The sequence below is a fragment of the Panulirus ornatus genome, chromosome 6, assembly GCF_036320965.1.
Source record: "Panulirus ornatus isolate Po-2019 chromosome 6, ASM3632096v1, whole genome shotgun sequence".
NCBI classification, from domain to species: domain Eukaryota; kingdom Metazoa; phylum Arthropoda; class Malacostraca; order Decapoda; family Palinuridae; genus Panulirus; species Panulirus ornatus.
In genome coordinates this window covers 33475678-33498843 of record NC_092229.1, presented here as the reverse complement: position 1 = coordinate 33498843, position 23166 = coordinate 33475678, and the positions used below count along the sequence as shown (strand labels likewise).

The window sequence follows — 23166 nt, the reverse complement described above, 5'->3', positions numbered from 1 at the left end:
ATGGGAATGAATAAAGGCAGACAGTACGAATTATGTACACGTGTATATATATATATATATGTCTGTGTGTGTATATACATGTATACGCTGAGACGTATAGTTATGTATATTTGCGTGTGTGGACGTGTATGTATTTACATGTGTATGTGGGTGGTTGGGCCATGCTTTCGTCTGTTTCCTTGCGCTACCTCGCAAACGCGGGAGACAGCGGCAAAAAAAAAAAAAAAAAAAAAATATATATATATATATATATATATATATATATATATATATATATATATATATATATATATCATCCCTGGGGATAGGGGAGAAAGAATACTTCCCACGTATTCCCTGCGTGTCGTAGAAGGCGACTAAAAGGGAAGGGAGCGCAAGGCTGGAAATCTTCCCCTCTCATTTTTTTTTTTAATTTTCCAAAGGAAGGAACAGAGAAGGGGGCCGGGTGAGGATGTTTCCTCCTCAGAGGCCCAGTCCTCCATTTCCCACATTAGCGAGGTAGCGGTAAGAAAAGAGGACTGAGCCGTAGAGGAAATATCCTCACTCGGTCCCCTTCTCTGTTCCTTCTTTAAGAAATCAAAAATGGGAGTGGAGGATTTCCAACCCCCCGCTCCCATATATATATATATATATATATATATATATATATATATATATATATATATATATATATATATATATATATATACCTGGAAGGAGGTAAATAGGGTGCGTAAGACAAGGGAGCAAATGGGAACTTCAGTGAAGGGCGTAAATGGGGAGGTGATAACAAGTAGCGGTGATGTGAGAAGGAGATGGAATGAGTATTTTGAAGGTTTGTTGAATGTGTCTGATGACAGAGTGGCAGATATAGGGTGTTTTGGTCGAGGTGGTGTGCAAAGTGAGAGGGTTAGGGAAAATGATTTGGTAAACAGAGAAGAGGTAGTAAAAGCTTTGCGGAAGATGAAAGCCGGCAAGGCAGCAGGTTTGGATGGTATTGCAGTGGAATTTATTAAGAAAGGGGGTGACTGTATTGTTGACTGGTTGGTAAGGTTATTTAATGTATGTATGACTCATGGTGAGGTGCCTGAGGATTGGCGGAATGCGTGCATAGTGCCATTGTACAAAGGCAAAGGGGATAAGAGTGAGTGCTCAAATTACAGAGGTATAAGTTTGTTGAGTATTCCTGGTAAATTATATGGGAGGGTATTGATTGAGAGGGTGAAGGCATGTACAGAGCATCAGATTGGGGAAGAGCAGTGCGGTTTCAGAAGTGGTAGAGGATGTGTGGATCAGGTGTTTGCTTTGAAGAATGTATGTGAGAAATACTTAGAAAAGCAAATGGATTTGTATGTAGCATTTATGGATCTGGAGAAGGCATATGATAGAGTTGATAGAGATGCTCTGTGGAAGGTATTAAGAATATATGGTGTGGGAGGCAAGTTGTTAGAAGCAGTGAAAAGTTTTTATCGAGGATGTAAGGCATGTGTACGTGTAGGAAGAGAGGAAAGTGATTGGTTCTCAGTGAATGTAGGTTTGCGGCAGGGGTGTGTGATGTCTCCATGGTTGTTTAATTTGTTTATGGATGGGGTTGTAAGGGAGGTAAATGCAAGAGTCCTGGAAAGAGAGGCAAGTATGAAGTCTGTTGGGGATGAGAGAGCTTGGGAAGTGAGTCAGTTGTTGTTCGCTGATGATACAGCGCTGGTGGCTGATTCATGTGAGAAACTGCAGGAGCTGGTGACTGAGTTTGGTAAAGTGTGTGGAAGAAGAAAGTTGAGAGTAAATGTGAATAAGAGCAAGGTTATTAGGTACAGTAGGGGTGAGGGTCAAGTCAATTGGGAGGTGAGTTTGAATGGAGAAAAACTGGAGGAAGTGAAGTGTTTTAGATATCTGGGAGTGGATCTGTCAGCGGATGGAACCATGGAAGCGGAAGTGGATCATAGGGTGGGGGAGGGGGCGAAAATTTTGGGAGCCTTGAAAAATGTGTGGAAGTCGAGAACATTATCTCGGAAAGCAAAAATGGGTATGTTTGAGGGAATAGTGGTTCCAACAATGTTGTATGGTTGCGAGGCGTGGGCTATGGATAGAGATGTGCGCAGGAGGATGGATGTGCTGGAAATGAGATGTTTGAGGACAATGTGTGGTGTGAGGTGGTTTGATCGAGTAAGTAACGTAAGGGTAAGAGAGATGTGTGGAAATAAAAAGAGCGTGGTTGAGAGAGCAGAAGAGGGTGTTTTGAAATGGTTTGGGCACATGGAGAGAATGAGTGAGGAGAGATTGACCAAGAGGATATATGTGTCGGAGGTGGAGGGAACGAGGAGAAGAGGGAGACCAAATTGGAGGTGGAAAGATGGAGTGAAAAAGATTTTGTGTGATCGGGGCCTGAACATGCAGGAGGGTGAAAGGAGGGCAAGAAATAGAGTGAATTGGAGTCATGTGGTATACAGGGGTTGACGTGCTGTCAGTGGATTGAAGCAAGGCATGTGAAGCGTCTGGGGTAAACCATGGAAAGCTGTGTAGGTATGTATATTTGCGTGTGTGGACGTGTGTATGTACATGTGTATGGGGGGGGGGTTGGGCCATTTCTTTCGTCTGTTTCCTTGCGCTACCTCGCAAACGCGGGAGACAGCGACAAAGTATAAAAAAAAAAAAAAAAATATATATATATATATATATATATGTATATATATATATATATACACATGCCCCGATTCAATCCACTGATAGCACGTCGACCCCGGTATACCACATCGTTCACTCTATTCTTTGCACGCCTTTCACCCTCCTGCATGTTCAGGCCCCGATTACTCAAAATCTTTCTCACCCCATCTTTCCGCCTCCAATTTGGTCTCCCATTTCTCCTCGTTCCCTCCACCTCTGACACATATATCCCCTTTGTCAACGTTTCCTCGCTCATTCTCTCCTTGTGAACAGACCTTTTCAAAACACACTATTCTGCTCTCACAACCACACTCTTTATTACCACACATCTCTCTTACCCTCTCATTACTTACTCGATCAAACCACCTCACACCACATATTGTCCTCAAACATCTCATTTCCAGCACACCCACCCTCCTCCGCACAACTCTATCTATATCCCACGCCTGGCAACCATATAATATTGTTGGAACCGCTATTCCTTCAAACATACCCATTTTTGCTTACCATGATAACGTTCTCGACTTCCACACATTTTTCAACGCTCCCAGAACTTTCGACCCCTCCCCCACCCTATGATTCACTTCCGCTTCCATGATTCCATCCGCTGCCAAATCCACTCCCAGATATCTAAAGCACTTCACTTCCACCAGTTTTTCCCCATTCAAACTTACCTCCCAATTGACTTGTCCCTCAACCTTACTGTACCTAATAACCTTGCTCTTATTCACATTTACTCTCAGCTTTCTTCTTTCATACACTGTACCAAACTCAGTCACCAGCTTCTGCAGTTTCTCACCCGAATCAGCCACCAGCGCTGTATCATCAGGGAACAACAACTGAGTCCCTTCCCATGCTCTCTCATCCACAATAGACTCCAAACTTTCCCAACTTTTCAAATTAAACAACCATGGAGACATCACCCACCCCTACCGCAAACCAACATTCACAGAAAACCAATCACTTTCCTCTCTTCCTACATGTACACATGCCTTGCATCCTCGATTAAAACTTTTCACTGCTTCTAACAACTTACCTCCCACACCATATATTTTTAATACCTTCCACAGAGCATCTCTATTAACTCTATCATCATGCCTTGTCCAGATCCATAAATGCTACATAGAAATCGAAAAGTATTTCTCACATACATTTTTCAAAGGTACCAGGAGAGACTGAGTACAGAAAGGAAAAAGGTGAAAACAAAGGACGTAAGGGGAGTGGGGGAGGAATGGGATGTATTTAGGGAAGCAGTGATGGCTTCTGCAAAAGATGTTTGTGGCATGAGAAGCGTGGGAGGTGGGCAGATTAGAAGGGGTAGCGAGAGGTGGTATAAAGAAGTAAGATTATTACTTAAAGAGAAGAGAGAGGCATTTCGGCGATTTTTGCAGGGAAATAATGCAAATGACTGGAAAATGTATAAAAGAAAGAGGCAGGAGGTCCAGAGAAAGGTGCAAGAGGTGATAAAGAGGGCAAATGACAGTTGGGGTGAAAGAGTATCATTCAATTTTAAGAAGGAAAAGATGTTTTGGAAGGAGGTAAACAAAGTGCGTAAGACAAGGGAACAAATGGGAACATCAGTAAAACGGGCTAATGGGGAGGTGAAAACAAGCAGTGGTGATGTGAGAAGGAGGAGTGAGTATTTTGAAGGTTTGTTGAATGTGTTTGATGATAGAGTGGCAGATATAGGGTGTTTTGGTGGAGGTGGTGTGCAAAGTGAGAGGGTTAGGGAGGATGATTTGGTAAACAGAGAAGAGGTAGTAAAAGCCTTGCGGAAGATGAAACCCGGCAAGGCAGCAGGTTTGGATGGTATTGCAGTGGAATTTATTAAAAAAGGGGGTGACTGTATTGTTGACTTGTTAGTAAGATTATTCAATTATTGTATGACTCATAGTGAGGTGCCTGAGGACTGGCGGAATGCTTGCATAGCGCCATTGTACAAAGGCAAAAGGGATAAGAGTGAGTACTCAAATTACAGAGGTATAAGTTTGTTGAGAATTACCGGGAAATTATATGGGAAGGCATTGATTGAGAGGGTGAAGGCATGTGCAGAGCATCAGATTGGGGAAGAGCAGTGTGGTTTCAGAAGTGGTAGAAGATGTTTGGATCAGGATATATATATGTATATATATATATATATATATATATATATATATATATATATATATATATATATATATATATATATTCTTTCTTTCTTTTCTTTCAAACTATTCGCCATTTCCCGCATTAGCGAGGTAGCGGTAAGAACAGAGGACTGGGCCTTTGAGGGAATACCCTCACCTGGCCCAATTCTCTGTTCCCTCTTTTGGAAAATTAAAAAAAAACGAGAGGGGAGGATTTCCAGCCCCCCGCTCCCTCCCCTTTTAGTCGCCTTCTACGACACGCAGGGAATACGTGGGAAGTATTCTTTCTCCCCTATCCTCAGGGATAATATATATATATATATATATATATATATATATATATATATATATATATATATATATGGGAGCAGCTGAATGAGTGTGTTAGCGATTTTGATGCACGAGACCGGGTTATAGTGATGGGTGATTTGAATGCAAAGGTGAGTAATGTGGCAGTTGAGGGAATAATTGGTATGCATGGGGTGTTCAGTGTTGTAAATGGAAATGGTGAAGAGCTTGTAGATTTATGTGCTGAAAAAGGATTGATGATTGGGAATACCTGGTTTAAAAAGCGAGATATACATAAGTATACTTATGTAAGTAGGAGAGATGGCCAGAGAGCGTTATTGGACTACGTGTTAATTGACAGGCGTGCGAAAGAGAGACTTTTGGATGTTAATGTGCTGAGAGGTGCAACTGGAGGGATGTCTGATCATTATCTTGTGGAGGCTAAGGTGAAGATTAGTATGGGTTTTCAGAAAAGAGGAGTGAATGTTGGGGTGAAGAAGGTGGTGAGAGTAAGTGAGCTTGGGAAGGAGACCTGTGTGGGGAAGTACCAGGAGAGACTGTGTACAGAATGGAAAAAGGTGAGAACAATGGAAGTAAGGGGAGTGGGGGAGGAATGGGATGTATTTAGGGAATCAGTGATGGATTGCGCAAAAGATGCTTGTGGCATGAGAAGAGTGGGAGGTGGGCTGTTTAGAAAGGGTAGTGAGTGGTGGGATGAAGAAGTAAGAGTATTAGTGAAAGAGAAGAGAGAGGCATTTGGACGATTTTTGCAGGGAAAAAATGCAATTGAGTGGGAGAAGTATAAAAGAAAGAGACAGGAGGTCAAGAGAAAGGTGCAAGAGGTGAAAAAAAAGGGCAAATGAGAGTTGGGGTGAGAGACTATCAGTAAATTTTAGGGAGAATAAAAAGATGTTCTGGAAGGAGGTAAATAGGGTGCGTAAGACAAGGGAGCAAATGGGAACTTCAGTGAAGGGCGTAAATGGGGAGGTGATAACAAGTAGTGGTGATGTGAGAAGGAGATGGAATGAGTATTTTGAAGGTTTGTTTGAATGTGTCTGATGACAGAGTGGCAGATATAGGGTGTTTTGGTCGAGGTGGTGTGCAAAGTGAGAGGGTTAGGGAAAATGATTTGGTAAACAGAGAAGAGGTAGTAAAAGCTTTGCGAAAGATGAAAGCCGGCAAGGCAGCAGGTTTGGATGGTATCGCAGTGGAATTTATTAAAAAAGGGGGTGACTGTATTGTTGACTGGTTGGTAAGGTTATTTAATGTATGTATGACTCATGGTGAGGTGCCTGAGGATTGGCGGAATGCGTGCATAGTGCCATTGTACAAAGGCAAAGGGGATAAGAGTGAGTGCTCAAATTACAGAGGTATAAGTTTGTTGAGTATTCCTGGTAAATTATATGGGAGGGTATTGATTGAGAGGGTGAAGGCATGTACAGAGCATCAGATTGGGGAAGAGCAGTGCGGTTTCAGAAGTGGTAGAGGATGTGTGGATCAGGTGTTTGCTTTGAAGAATGTATGTGAGAAATACTTAGAAAAGCAAATGGATTTGTATGTAGCATTTATGGATCTGGAGAAGGCATATGATAGAGTTGATAGAGATGCTCTGTGGAAGGTATTAAGAATATATGGTGTGGGAGGCAAGTTGTTAGAAGCAGTGAAAAGTTTTTATCGAGGATGTAAGGCATGTGTACGTGTAGGAAGAGAGGAAAGTGATTGGTTCTCAGTGAATGTAGGTTTGCGGCAGGGGTGTGTGATGTCTCCATGGTTGTTTAATTTGTTTATGGATGGGGTTGTTAGGGAGGTAAATGCAAGAGTCCTGGAAAGAGGGGCAAGTATGAAGTCTGTTGGGGATGAGAGAGCTTGGGAAGTGAGTCAGTTGTTGTTCGCTGATGATACAGCGCTGGTGGCTGATTCATGTGAGAAACTGCAGAAGCTGGTGACTGAGTTTGGTAAAGTGTGTGGAAGAAGAAAGTTAAGAGTAAATGTGAATAAGAGCAAGGTTATTAGGTACAGTAGGGTTGAGGGTCAAGTCAATTGGGAGGTGAGTTTGAATGGAGAAAAACTGGAGGAAGTGAAGTGTTTTAGATATCTGGGAGTGGATCTGTCAGCGGATGGAACCATGGAAGCGGAAGTGGATCATAGGGTGGGGGAGGGGGCGAAAATTTTGGGAGCCTTGAAAAATGTGTGGAAGTCGAGAACATTATCTCGGAAAGCAAAAATGGGTATGTTTGAGGGAATGGTGGTTCCAACAATGTTGTATGGTTGCGAGGCGTGGGCTATAGATAGAGTTGTGCGCAGGAGGATGGATGTGCTGGAAATGAGATGTTTGAGGACAATGTGTGGTGTGAGGTGGTTTGATCGAGTAAGTAACGTAAGGGTAAGAGAGATGTGTGGAAATAAAAAGAGCGTGGTTGAGAGAGCAGAAGAGGGTGTTTTGAAATGGTTTGGGCACATGGAGAGAATGAGTGAGGAAAGATTGACCAAGAGGATATATGTGTCGGAGGTGGAGGGAACGAGGAGAAGAGGGAGACCAAATTGGAGGTGGAAAGATGGAGTGAAAAAGATTTTGTGTGATCGGGGCCTGAACATGCAGGAGGGTGAAAGGAGGGCAAGGAATAGAGTGAATTGGAGCGATGTGGTATACAGGGGTTGACGTGCTGTCAGTGGATTGAATCAAGGCATGTGAAGCGTCTGGGGTAAACCATGGAAAGCTGTGTAGGTATGTATATTTGCGTGTGTGGACGTGTGTATGTACATGTGTATGGGGGGGGGTTGGGCCATTTCTTTCGTCTGTTTCCTTGCGCTACCTCGCAAACGCGGGAGACAGCGACAAAGTATAAAAAAAAAAAAAAAAAAAAAAAAAAAAAATATTTATTTATTTATTTTATCTATTTTGCTTTGTCGCTGTCTCCCGCGTTTGCGAGGTAGCGTAAGGAAACAGACGAAAGAAATGGCCCAACCCACCCCCATACACATGTATATACAAACACGTCCACACACGCAAATATACATACCTATTCATCTCAATGTACACATATATATACACACACAGACACATACGTATATACGCATGCACACAATTCACACTGTCTGCCTTTATTCATTCCCATCGCCACCTCGCCACACTTGGAATACCCTCCCCCACCCCCCTCATGTGTGCGAGGTAGCGCTAGGAAAAGACACCAAAGGCCCCATTCGTTCACACTCAGTCTCTAGCTGTCGTGCAATAATGCCCGAAACCACAGCTCCCTTTCCACATCCAGGCCCCACACAACTTTCCATGGTTTACCCCAGACGCTTCACATGCCCTGATTCAATCCACTGACAGCACGTCAACCCCGGTATACCACATCGATCCAATTCACTCTATTCCTTGCCCGCCTATCACCCTCCTGCATGTTTAGGCCACGATCACTCAAAATCTTTCTCACTCCATCTTTCCACCTCCAATTTGGTCTCCCACTTCTCCTCGTTCCCTCCACCTCCGACACATATTTCCTCTTGGTCAATCTTTCCTCACTTATTCTCTCCATGTGCCCAAACCATTTCAAAACACCCTCTTCTGCTATCTCAACCACGCTCTTTTTATTTCCACACATCTCTCTTACCCTTACATTACTTACTCGATCAAACCACCTCACACCACATATTGTCCTCAAACATCTCATTTCCAGCACATCCACCCTCCTGCGCACAACTCTATCCATAGCCCACGCCTCGCAACCATACAACATTGTTGGAACCACTATTCCTTCAAACATACCCATTTTTGCTTTCCGAGATAATGTTCTCGACTTCCACACATTCTTCAAGGCTCCCAGGATTTTCGCCTCCTCCCCCACCCTATGATTCACTTCTGCTTCCATGGTTCCATCCGCTGCCAGATCCACTCCCAGATATCTAAAACACTTTACTTCCTCCAGTTTTTCTCCATTCAAACTTAACTGCCAATTGACTTGACCCTCAACCCTACTGTACCTAATAACCTTGCTCTTATTCACATTTACTCTTAACTTTCTTCTTTCACACACTTTACCAAACTCAGTCACCAGCTTCTGCAGTTTCTCACATGAATCAGCCACCAGCGCTGTATCATCAGCGAACAACAACTAACTCACTTCCCAAGCTCTCTCATCCACAACAGACTTCATACTTGCCCCTCCTTCCAAAACTCTTGCATTCACCTCCCTATCAACCCCATCCATAAACAAATTAAACAATCATGGAGACATCACACACCCCTACCGCAAACCTACATTCACTGAGAACCAATCACTTTCCTCTCTTCCTACACGTACACATGCCTTACATCCTCGATAAAAACTTTTCTCTGCTTCTAACAACTTGCCTCCCACACCATATATTCTTAATACCTTCCACAGAGCATCTCTATCATATGCCTTCTCCAGATCCATAAATGCTACATACAAATCCATTTGCTTTTCTAAGTATTTCTCACATACATTCTTCAAAGCAAACACCTGATCCACACATCCTCTACCACTTCTGAAACCACACTGCTCTTCCTGCTTTGTGTATCTAATAAGAGAAGATTCAATAATATTTCTCTTGGTAATAGAGTTAATAACTGAGTTGGCATTACTGGAGTAACGCCATCTCAGTTATTAACTCTATTACCAAGAGAAATATCCTTGAATCTTCTATTATTAGATACACAAAGAATTATAATCTTAATATTAGTGATGGTCTATACAAATTAGATAACTTTATTGTTGATATGATTTGTAAAATGATAAGTTTATGAACGCTCTTTGTACGTTTTGGACAATCACATGTTTACCAAATGGCGTCCTAGCTTCGTCTCTTCGATGTATATCAACTGACTGTTATATTTCTCTCTTGTGTCTCCCCTGATGATGTGATTATTACACGAAAGTGCACTTGGGAACTTTTCGTGTTTCATTTTCCCCGTGGACTCATAGGAATATCTTGATCACGCGCAAAATTGTGATTCTTTCCACCATGGATCCCACACGGCTCTTCTATTACTTCTCTACAAGCTGTCCTGGACTTTCTCCTTTCGTTACTGCTATCTCCAAATCGCAAATCAAGGCTCACCAACTGAAGTTACGATTTGAATTCCTTAGGAAATGCCTTGATGAGCAAGTGATGCCAAGATCTGTCCTACCTCAACGTTTGTTGCAGCTGTCTGGTCGACCATTTGACCAATTTCAAAATATTATTCTAAAGAAAAACATTGAATTAAAGAAACTTGAAATGGAGGAGGCTTTTCGCATTTCAAGAGAGAAGAAACGTGCCTTTCAAATGACAATACCGACACACTGGAAGAACCACACAACCATCGCCAGCCGTCCTACTGAACAACATTACTTCCTCCCACACAACCATCGCCAGCCGACCTACTACTGACCAACATTACTCCCTCCCACACTACCATCGCCAGCCCTCCTACTGACCAACATTACTCCCTCCCACACTACCATCGCCAGCCGTCCTACTACTGACCAACATTACTCCCTCCCACACTACCATCGCCAGCCGACCTACTACTGACCAACATTACTCCCTCCCACACTACCATCGCCAGCCGTCCTACTACTGACCAACATTACTCCCTCCCACACTACCATCGCCAGCCGTCCTACTACTGACCAACATTACTCCCTCCCACACTACCATCGCCAGCCGTCCTACTACTGACCAACATTACTCCCTCCCACACTACCATCGCCAGCCGACCTACTACTGACCAACATTACTCCCTCCCACACTACCATCGCCAGCCGTCCTACTACTGACCAACATTACTCCCTCCCACACTACCATCGCCAGCCGTACTACTACTGACCAACATTACTCCCTCCCACACTACCATCGCCAGCCGTACTAATGACCAACATTACTCCCTCCCACGCTACCATCGCCAGCCGTACTACTGATTAACATTACTCCCTCCCACACTACCATCGCCAGCCGTCCTACTGACCAACATCACTCCCTCCCACACAATCATCGCCAGCCGTCCTACTACTGACCAACATTACTCCCTCCCACACTACCATCGCCAGCCCTCCTACTGACCAACATTACTCCCTCCCACACTACCATCGCCAGCCGTCCTACTACTGACCAAGAGCAACAGTCTTAACGAAGTCTGGGTCTCCTCCTTCCCTGAAGAAGGGGTAGACGGTGTCGTTGGTGTCGGAGAGGAGGGCGAGGAGAGCGGCGCGGGTCTCGGGTGGGCAGCAGTCGTTGGCGCGAGCATGTCGGTGATTGCTACTCTCCATGCATAGCCCGTTTGCCTCAGGAATGGCCAGACGTAGGTACCTGCAACGCGCAACATGTTACAACACTTATGTTAATACATGCATTAGACATACAACATCCAGGAAGGGACAGACAGAGGTACCTATAACATAAGATATGATACAACATTAAGATGAAGTGGAACATACCTGCAATAGACAACACTGAGGGAAGAACATACGATTTCTCCTGCAACTCATATGATACAAGAAATAAGAATCCGTGTAGTATAAACCCCTCAGGAAACGAATCCTACAAAACACGTTATTCAGGGAGGGACTGACGGAGATACGTGCAACGAACAACACTCAGGGGGAGCCAGAGGGAGGTACCTGCAACAGGTAAGTAGCCAGGAAGGAGCTACATACAAAGATATCCACCACACTAGACGTTTAAGGAAGGCGAGACAGGATGTGCATGTCGGACAATAATTGGGAAGAAGAGGCGGAAATACGTGTGCAACGACTTTCGAAATTCCTGTCATGCACACCAGATAACAACACAGAAAGGAGCGCTCATTCCAAGTCATGCAATACATACTATGTCAGAACGTTCGGGAAGGGACAGAGGGAGGGACCTGCAACACACGCTGCTTCACAACACTTGAAGGGGGACGGCCTTAGGCATGTGTGACGCAAAACATCACGAAACACAATGAATGACAGTCTTGGTTACTTGCAGCTCACACCAGATCACAATTTTCTGCGAGGAATAGATGTTGGAATGTGTGTTAAGTGAGAGTGCCAAAGAAAGATACGAAAGTTCATGATGAAGATGAGATAGAGAGGAGGACAACTGTCTGATCTACTCAGTTTCAGACATGGATCAACATTAGCCACAATAACTGGTAAAAGATATGATATCAAAGAATATGTGCTTGAGATACATAGCATAGTGGGTAGTATATATGGTGAGGTGGGTAACAACAGAATAGAAGAGAGAATAGAGGTCAGTGAAACAAGGATTTTGCCTCAACGTTGTTCATCAAGCAGAGGAGAATAAAGACGTGGACAAAATATAAGAAGCGAAATAACATATTGGAGTCGCAAAGACAAACAAAGCAAACGAATAACACGAGGTAAGAACGTGATGTAGTAAGATAAGAAATCAAAATCTCATCTTGAAAGAATACATGACGAATCAAAGGATCACTGATCAAGATCTGTCGAGGTAAATGTTACGTTTCAAAGTGTGTTTGTCATAAATGATTTACGGCTCTGCCATCTATGGATTAAGATAGACATGAGACCCTGAGATATGTTGACCAACAGAAACGTTATAGGAGAACCTGAGACAACAAGACTTAAAGAAGACCCGTACATCACATGGTTCCTTGACACTTGGTTTTTTTGTGTCAAAATTGCAGGTATGGGCAAAGGTCCTCATGAAATGCAGGCGTTAAGGGGGGAGGAGAAAAAGGTGAAGACCTATCTAAAGAAATTCTGAGATGGTTACCCTGCTTTCCAAAAATAGCATTTCATAACTTTTGGGACGTAGAATTCATAATGAGAGAGGACACTTCGAAAGACTGTAAGTACTGTTATATAGTGTAAGTTGGAATGTATCAAGACTGTCCCATAAGATTAGTTTTATGACACAGAATATAAAACTTCCAACTCTGATATGGAAAGTATGACATTACGTTAATATAAGTTAGCCGAGAAAGCAGTACTTCCCTGAGCGGCTGCCGTCTACAGCCTACTGATGTAGGGGGTGTACGATGCTCCCTGACACTGCTTTAACACTCGTAAGTCAGGATGGAGGAATTTTCCAACACGGGTGTAAGATGGCCCGGAACCCAACTCTAGCGCCACAAACTATACTGTCTACAAAGGCTGCAGCCTAACACCTACTGGTGAAAGCGTGTGGCGATACTGCAGGGACCCACACAAGACGTTGATGAACCTCACACCTGAGGAAGTTTCTCTAACACTGAGATGGAGTAGTAAGAGGACGGGGAGGCAATGCTTGTGTTACCGTCAAGCGTGGTCTGCTAGCTAATGGGAGAGGTAATGAAGAGCCAAGCTAATGATGTTTTTGTTAAAAGAAGTAAGAAGCAACATGACGGGCTTAAGAGAAGACGTATGTTATAACTGTCCTGAACTTCTACAAGAGAGCAAGTGGCATCTGGCAAAGTAAGTTCTTCCCACTTCGTCCTCCACTTAATGCTACAGAGAAAGTGTTCCCTGGGGGGCTGATGGTCAGGACGAACAAGGGCATCTCCCTCCCTCACTTGTTAGTGTGGAGAAGGTGCTCGCCAGGGCTGATGGTCAAGATAGACATGGGGCTCTCGTCGGCTTCCTCGGCTGGGCCAACCTCGGCGTTGTGAAACAGGTGGTCGCCTTCCTGCCTGGTGAAGCTCATGTTAACGCTAAAGCCATCGGCTGAGCCCGTGCCCCGGTCTCTGAGGATCTGCTGGGCCTTCTCCATTGTCTTGGCAGAGAGCAACGCGCGGCACAGGAAATGACGGGCTGAAAGGCACACAGACATGACACGGTTGTTCTTTGTTAACATTTGTGTATATCGTGAGATAACAACATTCCCTTTGTCTACAACCTGTCCATATATATACTACTGTTATGACGCATTACAATATATTGTTACAGTCCCACACACAATCTATTGGTACAGTGTTACACACAATATATTGTCACAGTGCTACACGTAATCTATTGTTACAGTGCCACACACAATCTATTGTCACAGTGCTACACATAATCTATTGTTACAGTCCCACACACAATCTATTGGTACAGTGTTACACACAATATATTGTTACAGTATTACACACAATATATTGTTACAGTGCTACACACAATCTATTGTCACAGTGCTACACGTAATCTATTGTTACAGTGCCACACACAATCTATTGTTACAGTGCTACTCATAATCTATTGTTACAGTGCCACACAGAGTCTATTGTTACAGTGCTACGCACAATCTATTGTTAGAGTGCCACACACAATCTATTGTTACAGTGCTACTCATAATCTATTGTTACAGTGCCACACACAATCTATTGTTACAGTGCTACTCATAATCTACTGTTACAGTGCCACACACAATCTATTGTTACAGTCCTACGCACAATCTATTGTTACAGTGCCACGCACAATCTATTGTTACAGTACTAAACATAATTTATTGTTACAGGGTCACATAATCTAATGTTAAAGTGCCACACAATCTATTGTTACAGTTCCACACAGTCTATTGTTACGGTGCCACAATATCTACTATTACAGTGCCACACAATCTACAATTACAGTACCACACAGCCTACTGTTATGGTGCATAACAAAATATTACAGTGCCATAAAACCTATTGTTACAGTGCCACATAATCTATTGTTACAGTGCCACACGATCTACAACTACAGTCTCACAAAATCTATTGTTACAGTGCCACATAATCTATTGTTACAGTTCCACACAATTTATTGTTACAGTGCCAAACAATCTACATTTACAGTGCCACAAAATCTATTGTAACAGTGCCACACATCCTATTGACACAGTGACACATAACCTATTGTTACATTGCCATACAATTTGTTGTTCCAGTGCCACACAATACATTGTCATAGTACCACACAGTCTATTGTTCCAGTGCAACATAACCTTTTATTACAGTGCGACAAAATCTATTGTTATAGTGCCACACAATCTATTGTTACAGTGCCAAGCAATCTATTGCTACAGTGCAACAAAATCTATTATTAAATGCCACATAATCTATTGTTACAGTGCCACACAGTCAATTGTTATAGCGCCACACAATCTATTGTTACAGTGCCACATAATCTATTGTTACAGTGCCACAGAGTATATTGTTACAGTGCCACACAACCTATTGTTATTGTGCCACACAATCTATTGTTCCAGTGCTACATAATCTATTGTTGCAGCGCAACACAATCTATTGTTACAGTGCCATATAGCCTACTTTCTAGTGACACAAAACCTATTGTTACAGTGCTACATAATCCATTGTTATAGTGGCACACAAAGTATTTCTAAAGAACCACACAACCTATTGTTAGAAAAGCGTTTGTTAGAGTGATACAAAACCAATTGCGATAGTGTCATGCAGTCAATTGTTACCGTACCACACAACATTGTCACAATGCCACAAAACTTTGCTACAGTACCATACAACATTGATGAATTACCAAACAATTTTGTTACAGTTCCACACAACATTTTGACAGAGCCAAACAACATTGTAACTGTTCCACAAAACACTGTGCAACACAAGATCGTGACAGCGCCACACAAAATCTTACAGTACCACACACTATTCTGACTGCCAAAATGCATTGTTACAGTAAAAAGAAAAAATATTGTTTGAGTACCATTTTCACAGTGCCAAAAACATTGTTACAATATCACAAAACTGTTCCAATGCTAAACAACATTGTTACAGTGCCACACAAAATTCTGAGTGTCACACATTACGTATTGTGAGTGTTACACAACACTGATAAGTATCCGACAACCTACTGTGAGTGTGCCACACAACAGTGTTACAATGTCACGCAACATTGTTACTGTACCACACAGCATTGTGACAGTGCCACACAACGTTGGTACAGTACCACACAGCATTGTGATAGTGCCACATAATATGGTTACAGTACCACAAAATACTCAGACAGAGCCACACAACATTGCTACAGTACCACACAACATTGTCACAGCGACACAAATTTTTTTTGCAGTAACAAAAATTGTTGTTACTGTACCACATAACATTGTTACAGTACCACATAACATTGTTACAGTACAATACATTCTAACAGTGCCACACAACATTGTTACAGTGCTACAAAACCTTCCTGCAGTACCACGCATCAATGTGACGCTGTTACAGTGCCACGCAACACATTGTAACAGTACCACAAAAACATTGTTATAGTACCATACAACATCGTAACAGTGCAACACAACATTGTGACAGTACAACACAACATTGTGACAGTACAACACAACATTGTGACAGTACAACACAACATTGTGACAGTGCCTAACGAGATTGTGACAGTACAACACAACATTGTGACAGTACAACACAACATTGTGACAGTACAACACAACATTGTGACAGTACAACACAACATTGTGACAGTACAACACAACATTGTGACAGACCATAACAACATCGTAACAGTGCAACACAACATTGTGACAGTAAACACAACATTGTGACAGTACAACACAACATTGTGTACAGTGACTACACGACATTGTGACAGTACTACACACATTGTGAACAGTGACAACACGACATTGTGACAGTACAACACAACATTGTGACAGTACAACACAACATTGTGACAGTACAATCACAAACAGTGTGACAGTACAACACAACATTGTGACAGTACAACACAACATTGTGACAGTACAACACAACATAGTGACAGTACAACACAACATTGTGACAGTACTAACACAACATTGTGACAGTACAACACAACATTGTGACAGTACAACACAACATGAGACAAGCCTAACGAGTGGACAGTACAACACAACATTGTGACAGGAGCGTCACCACAACATTGTGACAGTACAACACAACATTGTGACAGTACAACACAACATTGTGACAGTGCCTAACGAGATTGTGACAGTACAACACAACATTGTGACAGTACAACACAACATTGTGACAGTGCCTAACGAGATTGTGACAGTACAACACAACATTGTGACAGTGCCTAACGAGATTGTGACAGTACAACACAACATTGTGACAGTACAACACAACATTGTGACAGTACAACACAACATTGTGACAGTACAACACAACATTGTGACAGTACAACACAACATTGTGACAGTACAACACAACATTGTGACAGTACAACACAACATTGTGACAGTACAACACAACATTGTGACAGTACAACACAACATTGTGACAGTCCAAACACAACAATTGTGACAGTACAACACAACATTGTGACAGTGCCTAACGAGATTGTGACAGTACAACACAACATTGTGACAGTACAACACAACATTGTGACAGTACAACACAACATTGTGACAGTACAACACAACATTGTGACAGTACAACACAACATTGTGACAGTACAACACAACATTGTGACAGTACAACACAACATTGTGACAGTACAACACAACATTGTAACAGTACAACACAACATTGTGACAGTACAACACAACATTGTGACAGTACAACACAACATTGTGACAGTACAACACAACATTGTGACAGTGCCTAACGAGATTGTGACAGTACAACACAACATTGTGACAGTACAACACAACATTGTGACAGTGCCTAACGACATTGTGACAGTACAACACAACATTGTGACAGTACAACACAACATTGTGACAGTACAACACAACATTGTGACAGTACAACACAACATTGTGACAGTACAACACAACATTGTGACAGTACAACACAACATTGTGACAGTACAACACAACATTGTGACAGTACAACACAACATTGTGACAGTACAACACAACATTGTGACAGTACAACACAACATCGTAACAGTGCAACACAACATTGTGACAGTACAACACAACATTGTGACAGTACAACACAACATTGTGACAGTACAACACAACATTGTGACAGTGCCTAACGAGATTGTGACAGTACAACACAACATTGTGACAGTACAACACAACATTGTGACAGTGCCTAACGACATTGATACAGTACCACATAACATTGTTACAGTACCACACAACCCATTATGACAGTACCATACAATACTGATACAATAACACTGCCTCACTACATTGTTACAGTTCTAAACAACATTGATACAGTATCACAAAACATAGTTACAATATTACACAATATTGTTACAGTACCATACAACATTGTTACAGTACCACACAACATTGTGACTGTGCCCCACAACGTTGTTGCAGTACCACACAACACAATGACAGTGCCACACAACACTATTACAGTACCACACAACATTGTAGAAATGTCACACAACGTTGTTGCAATACCATACAACATTGTGACTGTGGCACACAACACTATTACAGTACCACACAACATTTTGACTGCTAGACAACATTGATACAGTAGAACACAACATTGTTACAGTACCACACAACATTTTGACTGTTAGACAACATTGATACAGTAGAACACAACATCGTTACAGTACCACACAACATTTTGACTGCTAGACAACAATGATACAGTAGAACACAACATCGTTACAGTACCACACAACATTTTGACTGCTAGACAACAATGATACAGTAGAACACAACATCGTTACAGTACCACACAACATTTTGACTGCTAGACAACATTGATACAGTAGAACACAACATCGTTACAGTACCACACAACATTTTGACTGCTAGACAACATTGATACAATAGAACACAACATCGGTACAGTACTACACAACATTTTGACTGCCCCACAACATTGTTACGGTAACAAACAACCTATTTTGACAGTACCACACAACCTACCGTGATATTACCAAAAACCATCTCTACAGTACCACATAAAAAATTCGGATAGTACCATACAGCATCGTCACATCAAAGCTGCTAACACACTCACTCTGAAGCTCCCAAAAAACTTGCCTCTCTTGATCTTTCTCCTCATGAACAGGTGCATAGACACCAATAATGACCTCTCTCTCTCCATCTACTCTCAGTTTTACCTATATCAATCCCTTCCCCCTTAGTCGCCTTCTACGAGATGCGGGGAATGCGTGAAAAGTGTGATTTCTCAATTATCCCCAAGGATATATATATATATATATATATATATATATATATATATATATATATATATATATATATATATATATATATATATATATATATATATATATATATATATATATATATATATATATATATATATATATATATATATATATATATATATATATATTGATGGGTGATTTGAATGCAAAGGTGAGTAATGTGGCAGTTGAGGGAATAATTGGCATACATGGGGTGTTCAGTGTTCTACATGGAAATGGTGAAGAGCTTGTAGATTTATGTGCTGAAAAAGGACTGATGATTGGGAATACCTGGTTTAAAAAGCGAGATATACATAAGTATACTTATGTAAGTAGGAGAGATGGCCAGAGAGCGTTATTGGATTACGTGTTAATTGACAGGCGCGCGAAAGAGAGACATTTGGATGTTAATGTGCTGAGAGGTGCAACTGGAGGGATGTCTGATCATTATCTTGTGGAGGCTAAGGTGAAGATTTGTATGGGTTTTCAGAAAAGAAGAGTGAATGTTGGGGTGAAGAGGGTGGTGAGAGTAAGTGAGCTTGGGAAGGAGACTTGTGTGAGGAAGTACCAGGAGAGACTGAGTACAGAATGGAAAAATGTGAGAACAATGGAAGTAAGGGGAGTGGGGGAGGAATGGGATGTATTTAGGGAATCAGTGATGGATTGCGCAAAAGATGCTTGTGGCATGAGAAGAGTGGGAGGTGGGTTGATTAGAAAGGGTAGTGAGTGGTGGGATGAAGAAGTAAGAGTATTAGTGAAAGAGAAGATAGAGACATTTGGACGATTTTTGCAGGGAAAAAATGCAATTGAGTGGGAGATGTATAAAAAAAAAGAGACAGGAGGTCAAGAGAAAGGTGCAAGAGGTGAAAAAGAGGGCAAATGAGAGTTGGGGTGAGAGAGTATCATTAAATTTTAGGGAGAATAAAAAGATGTTCTGGAAGGAAGTAAATAAAGTGCGTAAGACAAGGAAGCAAATGGGAACTTCAGTGAAGGGCGCAAATGGGGAGATGATAACAAGTAGTGGTGATGTGAGAAGGAGATGGAGTGAGTATTTTGAAGGTTTGTTGAATGTGTTTGATGATAAAGTGGCAGATATCGGGTGTTTTGGTCGAGGTGGTGTGCAAAGTGAGAGGGTTAGGGAAAATGATTTGGTAAACAGAGAAGAGGTAGTAAAAGCTTTGCGGAAGATGAAAGCCGGCAAGGCAGCAGGTTTGGATGGTATTCCAGTGGAATTTATTAAAAAGGGGGTGACTGTATTGTTGACTGGTTGGTAAGGTTATCTAATGTATGTATCACTCATGGTGAGGTGCCTGAGGATTGGCGGAATGCTTGCATAGTGCCATTGTACAAAGGCAAAGGGGATAAGAGTGAGTGCTCAAATTACAGAGGTATAAGTTTGTTGAGTATTCCTGGTAAATTATATGGGAGGGTATTGATTGAGAGGGTAAAGGCATGTACAGAGCATCAGATTGGGGAAGAGCAGTGTGGTTTCAGAAGTGGTAGAGGATGTGTGGATCAGGTGTTTGCTTTGAAGAATGTGTGTGAGAAAAACTTAGAAAAGCAAATGGATTTGTATGTAGCATTTATGGATCTGGAGAAGGCATATGATAGACTTGATAGAGATGCTCTGTGGAAGGTATTAAGAATATATGGTGTGGGAGGCAAGTTGTTAGAAGCAGTGAAAAGTTTTTATCGAAGATGTAAGACAGGTGTACGTGTAGGAAGAGAGGAAAGTGATTGGTTCTCAGTGAATGTAGGTTTGCGGCAGGGGTGTGTGATGTCTCCATGGTTGTTTAATTTGTTTATGGATGGGGTTGTTAGGGAGGTGAATGCAAGAGTTTTGGAAAGAGGGGCAAGTATGAAGTCTGTTGGGGATGAGAGAGCTTGGGAAGTGAGTCAGTTGTTGTTCGCTGATGATATAGCGCTTATGGCTGATTCATGTGAGAAACTGCAGAAGCTGGTGACTCAGTTTGGTAAAGTGTGTGAAAGAAGAAAGTTAAGAGTAAATGTGAATAAGAGCAAGGTTATTAGGTACAGTAGGGTTGAGGGTCAAGTCAATCGGGAGGTGAGTTTGAATGGAGAAAAACTGGAGGAAGTGAAGTGTTTTAGATGTCTGGGAGTGGATCTAGCAGCGGATGGAAACATGGAAGCGGAAGTGGATCATAGGGTGGGGGAGGGGGCGAAAATTCTGGGAGCCTTGAAGAATGTGCGGAAGTCGAGAACATTATCTCGGAAAGCAAAAATGGGTATGTTTGAAGGAATAGTGGTTCCAACAATGTTGTATGGTTGCGAGGCGTGGGCTATGGATAGAGTTGTGCGCAGGAGGATGGATGTGCTGGAAATGAGATGTTTGAGGACAATGTGTGGTGTGGGGTGGTTTGATCGAGTAAGTAACGTAAGAGTAAGAGAGATGTGTGGAAATAAAAAGAGCGTGGTTGAGAGAGCAGAAGAGGGTGTTTTGAAATGGTTTGGGCACATGGAGGGAATGAATCAATCCACTGACTGCTGTCAGTGGATTGATTCAGGGCATGTGAAGCGTCTGGGGTAAACCATGGAAAGTTGTGTGGGGCCTGGATGTGGGAAGGGAGCTGTAGTTTCGGTGCATTATACATGACAACTAGAGACTGAGTGTCTTTTCCTAGCGCTACTCGCACGCATGCGGGGGGAGGGGGTTTGTCATTTCATGTGTGGCGGGATGGCGACGGGAATGAATAAAGGCAGCAAGTATGATTAATGTACACGTATATATGTATATGTCTGTGTATGTATATATATATATATTATATATATATATATATTTTCTTTTTTTTTTTGCTTTGTCGCTGTCTCCCGCGTTTGCGAGGTAGCGCAAGGAAACAGACGAAAGAAATGGCCCAACCACCCCCATACACATGTATATACATACGTCCACACACGCAAATATACATACCACACAGCCTACTGTTATGGTGCATAACAAAATATTACAGTGCCATAAAACCTATTGTTACAGTGCCACATAATCTATTGTTACAGTGCCACATAATCTATTGTTACAGTGCCACATAATCTATTGTTACAGTGCCACATAATCTATTGTTACAGTGCCACAGAGTATATTGTTACAGTGCCACATAATCTATTGTTACAGTGCCACATAATCTATTGTTACAGTGCCACATAATCTATTGTTACAGTGCCACATAATCTATTGTTACAGTTCCACACAACATTTTGACTGCTAGACAACATTGATACAGTAGAACACAACATTGTTACAGTGCCACATAATCTATTGTTACAGTTCCACACAACATTTTGACTGCTAGACAACAATGATACAGTAAACACAACATTGTGGACAGTGCCTAACGAGATTGTGGACAGTACAACACAACATTGTGACAGTAACAACACAACATTGTGAACAGTGCCTAACGAGATTGTGGACAGTACAACACAACATTGTTACAGTGCCACAGAGTATATTGTTACAGTGCCACAGAGTATATTGTTACAGTGCCACACAACATTGTTACAGTACCACACAGCATTGTGATAGTGCCACATAATATGGTTACAGTACCACACACATTGTGACAGTGCCTAACGAGATTGTGGACAGTACAACAAACATTGTGACAGTGCCTAACGAGATTGTGACAGTACAACACAACATTGTAGACAGTACAACACAACATTGTGAACAGTGCCTAACGAGATTGTGGACAGTACAACACAACAATGTGACAGTACAACCCAACATTGTGACAGTGCTAACGAGATTGTGACAGTACAACAACATTGTGACAGTGCCTAACGAATTGTGACAGTACAAAACAACATTGTGACAGTGCCTAACGAATTGTGACAGTACAACACAACTTGTGACAGTGCCTAACGAGAATTGTGACAGTACAACTCAACATTGTGACAGTTACAACACAACATTGTGACAGTGCCTAACGAGATTGTGACAGTACAACAACATTGTGACAGTAACAACACAACATTGTGGACAGTACAACAAACATTGTGACAGTTACAACACAACA

General features: G+C 42.0%; 1 protein-coding gene across 1 annotated transcript in view; it reads right to left on the bottom strand.

The window, feature by feature from the left end:
* t (C45 family peptidase tan) overlaps positions 1–23166 on the bottom strand; it is a 135439-nt gene that overhangs the window by 20202 nt on the left and 92071 nt on the right. The window contains exons 6-7 of the mRNA XM_071662787.1: positions 13582–13819; positions 11173–11369 (exon numbers count right to left, since the gene is read on the bottom strand). Coding sequence (XP_071518888.1) covers positions 11173–11369; positions 13582–13819 — 435 coding nt within the window. The remainder of the gene's footprint in view (positions 1–11172; positions 11370–13581; positions 13820–23166) is intronic.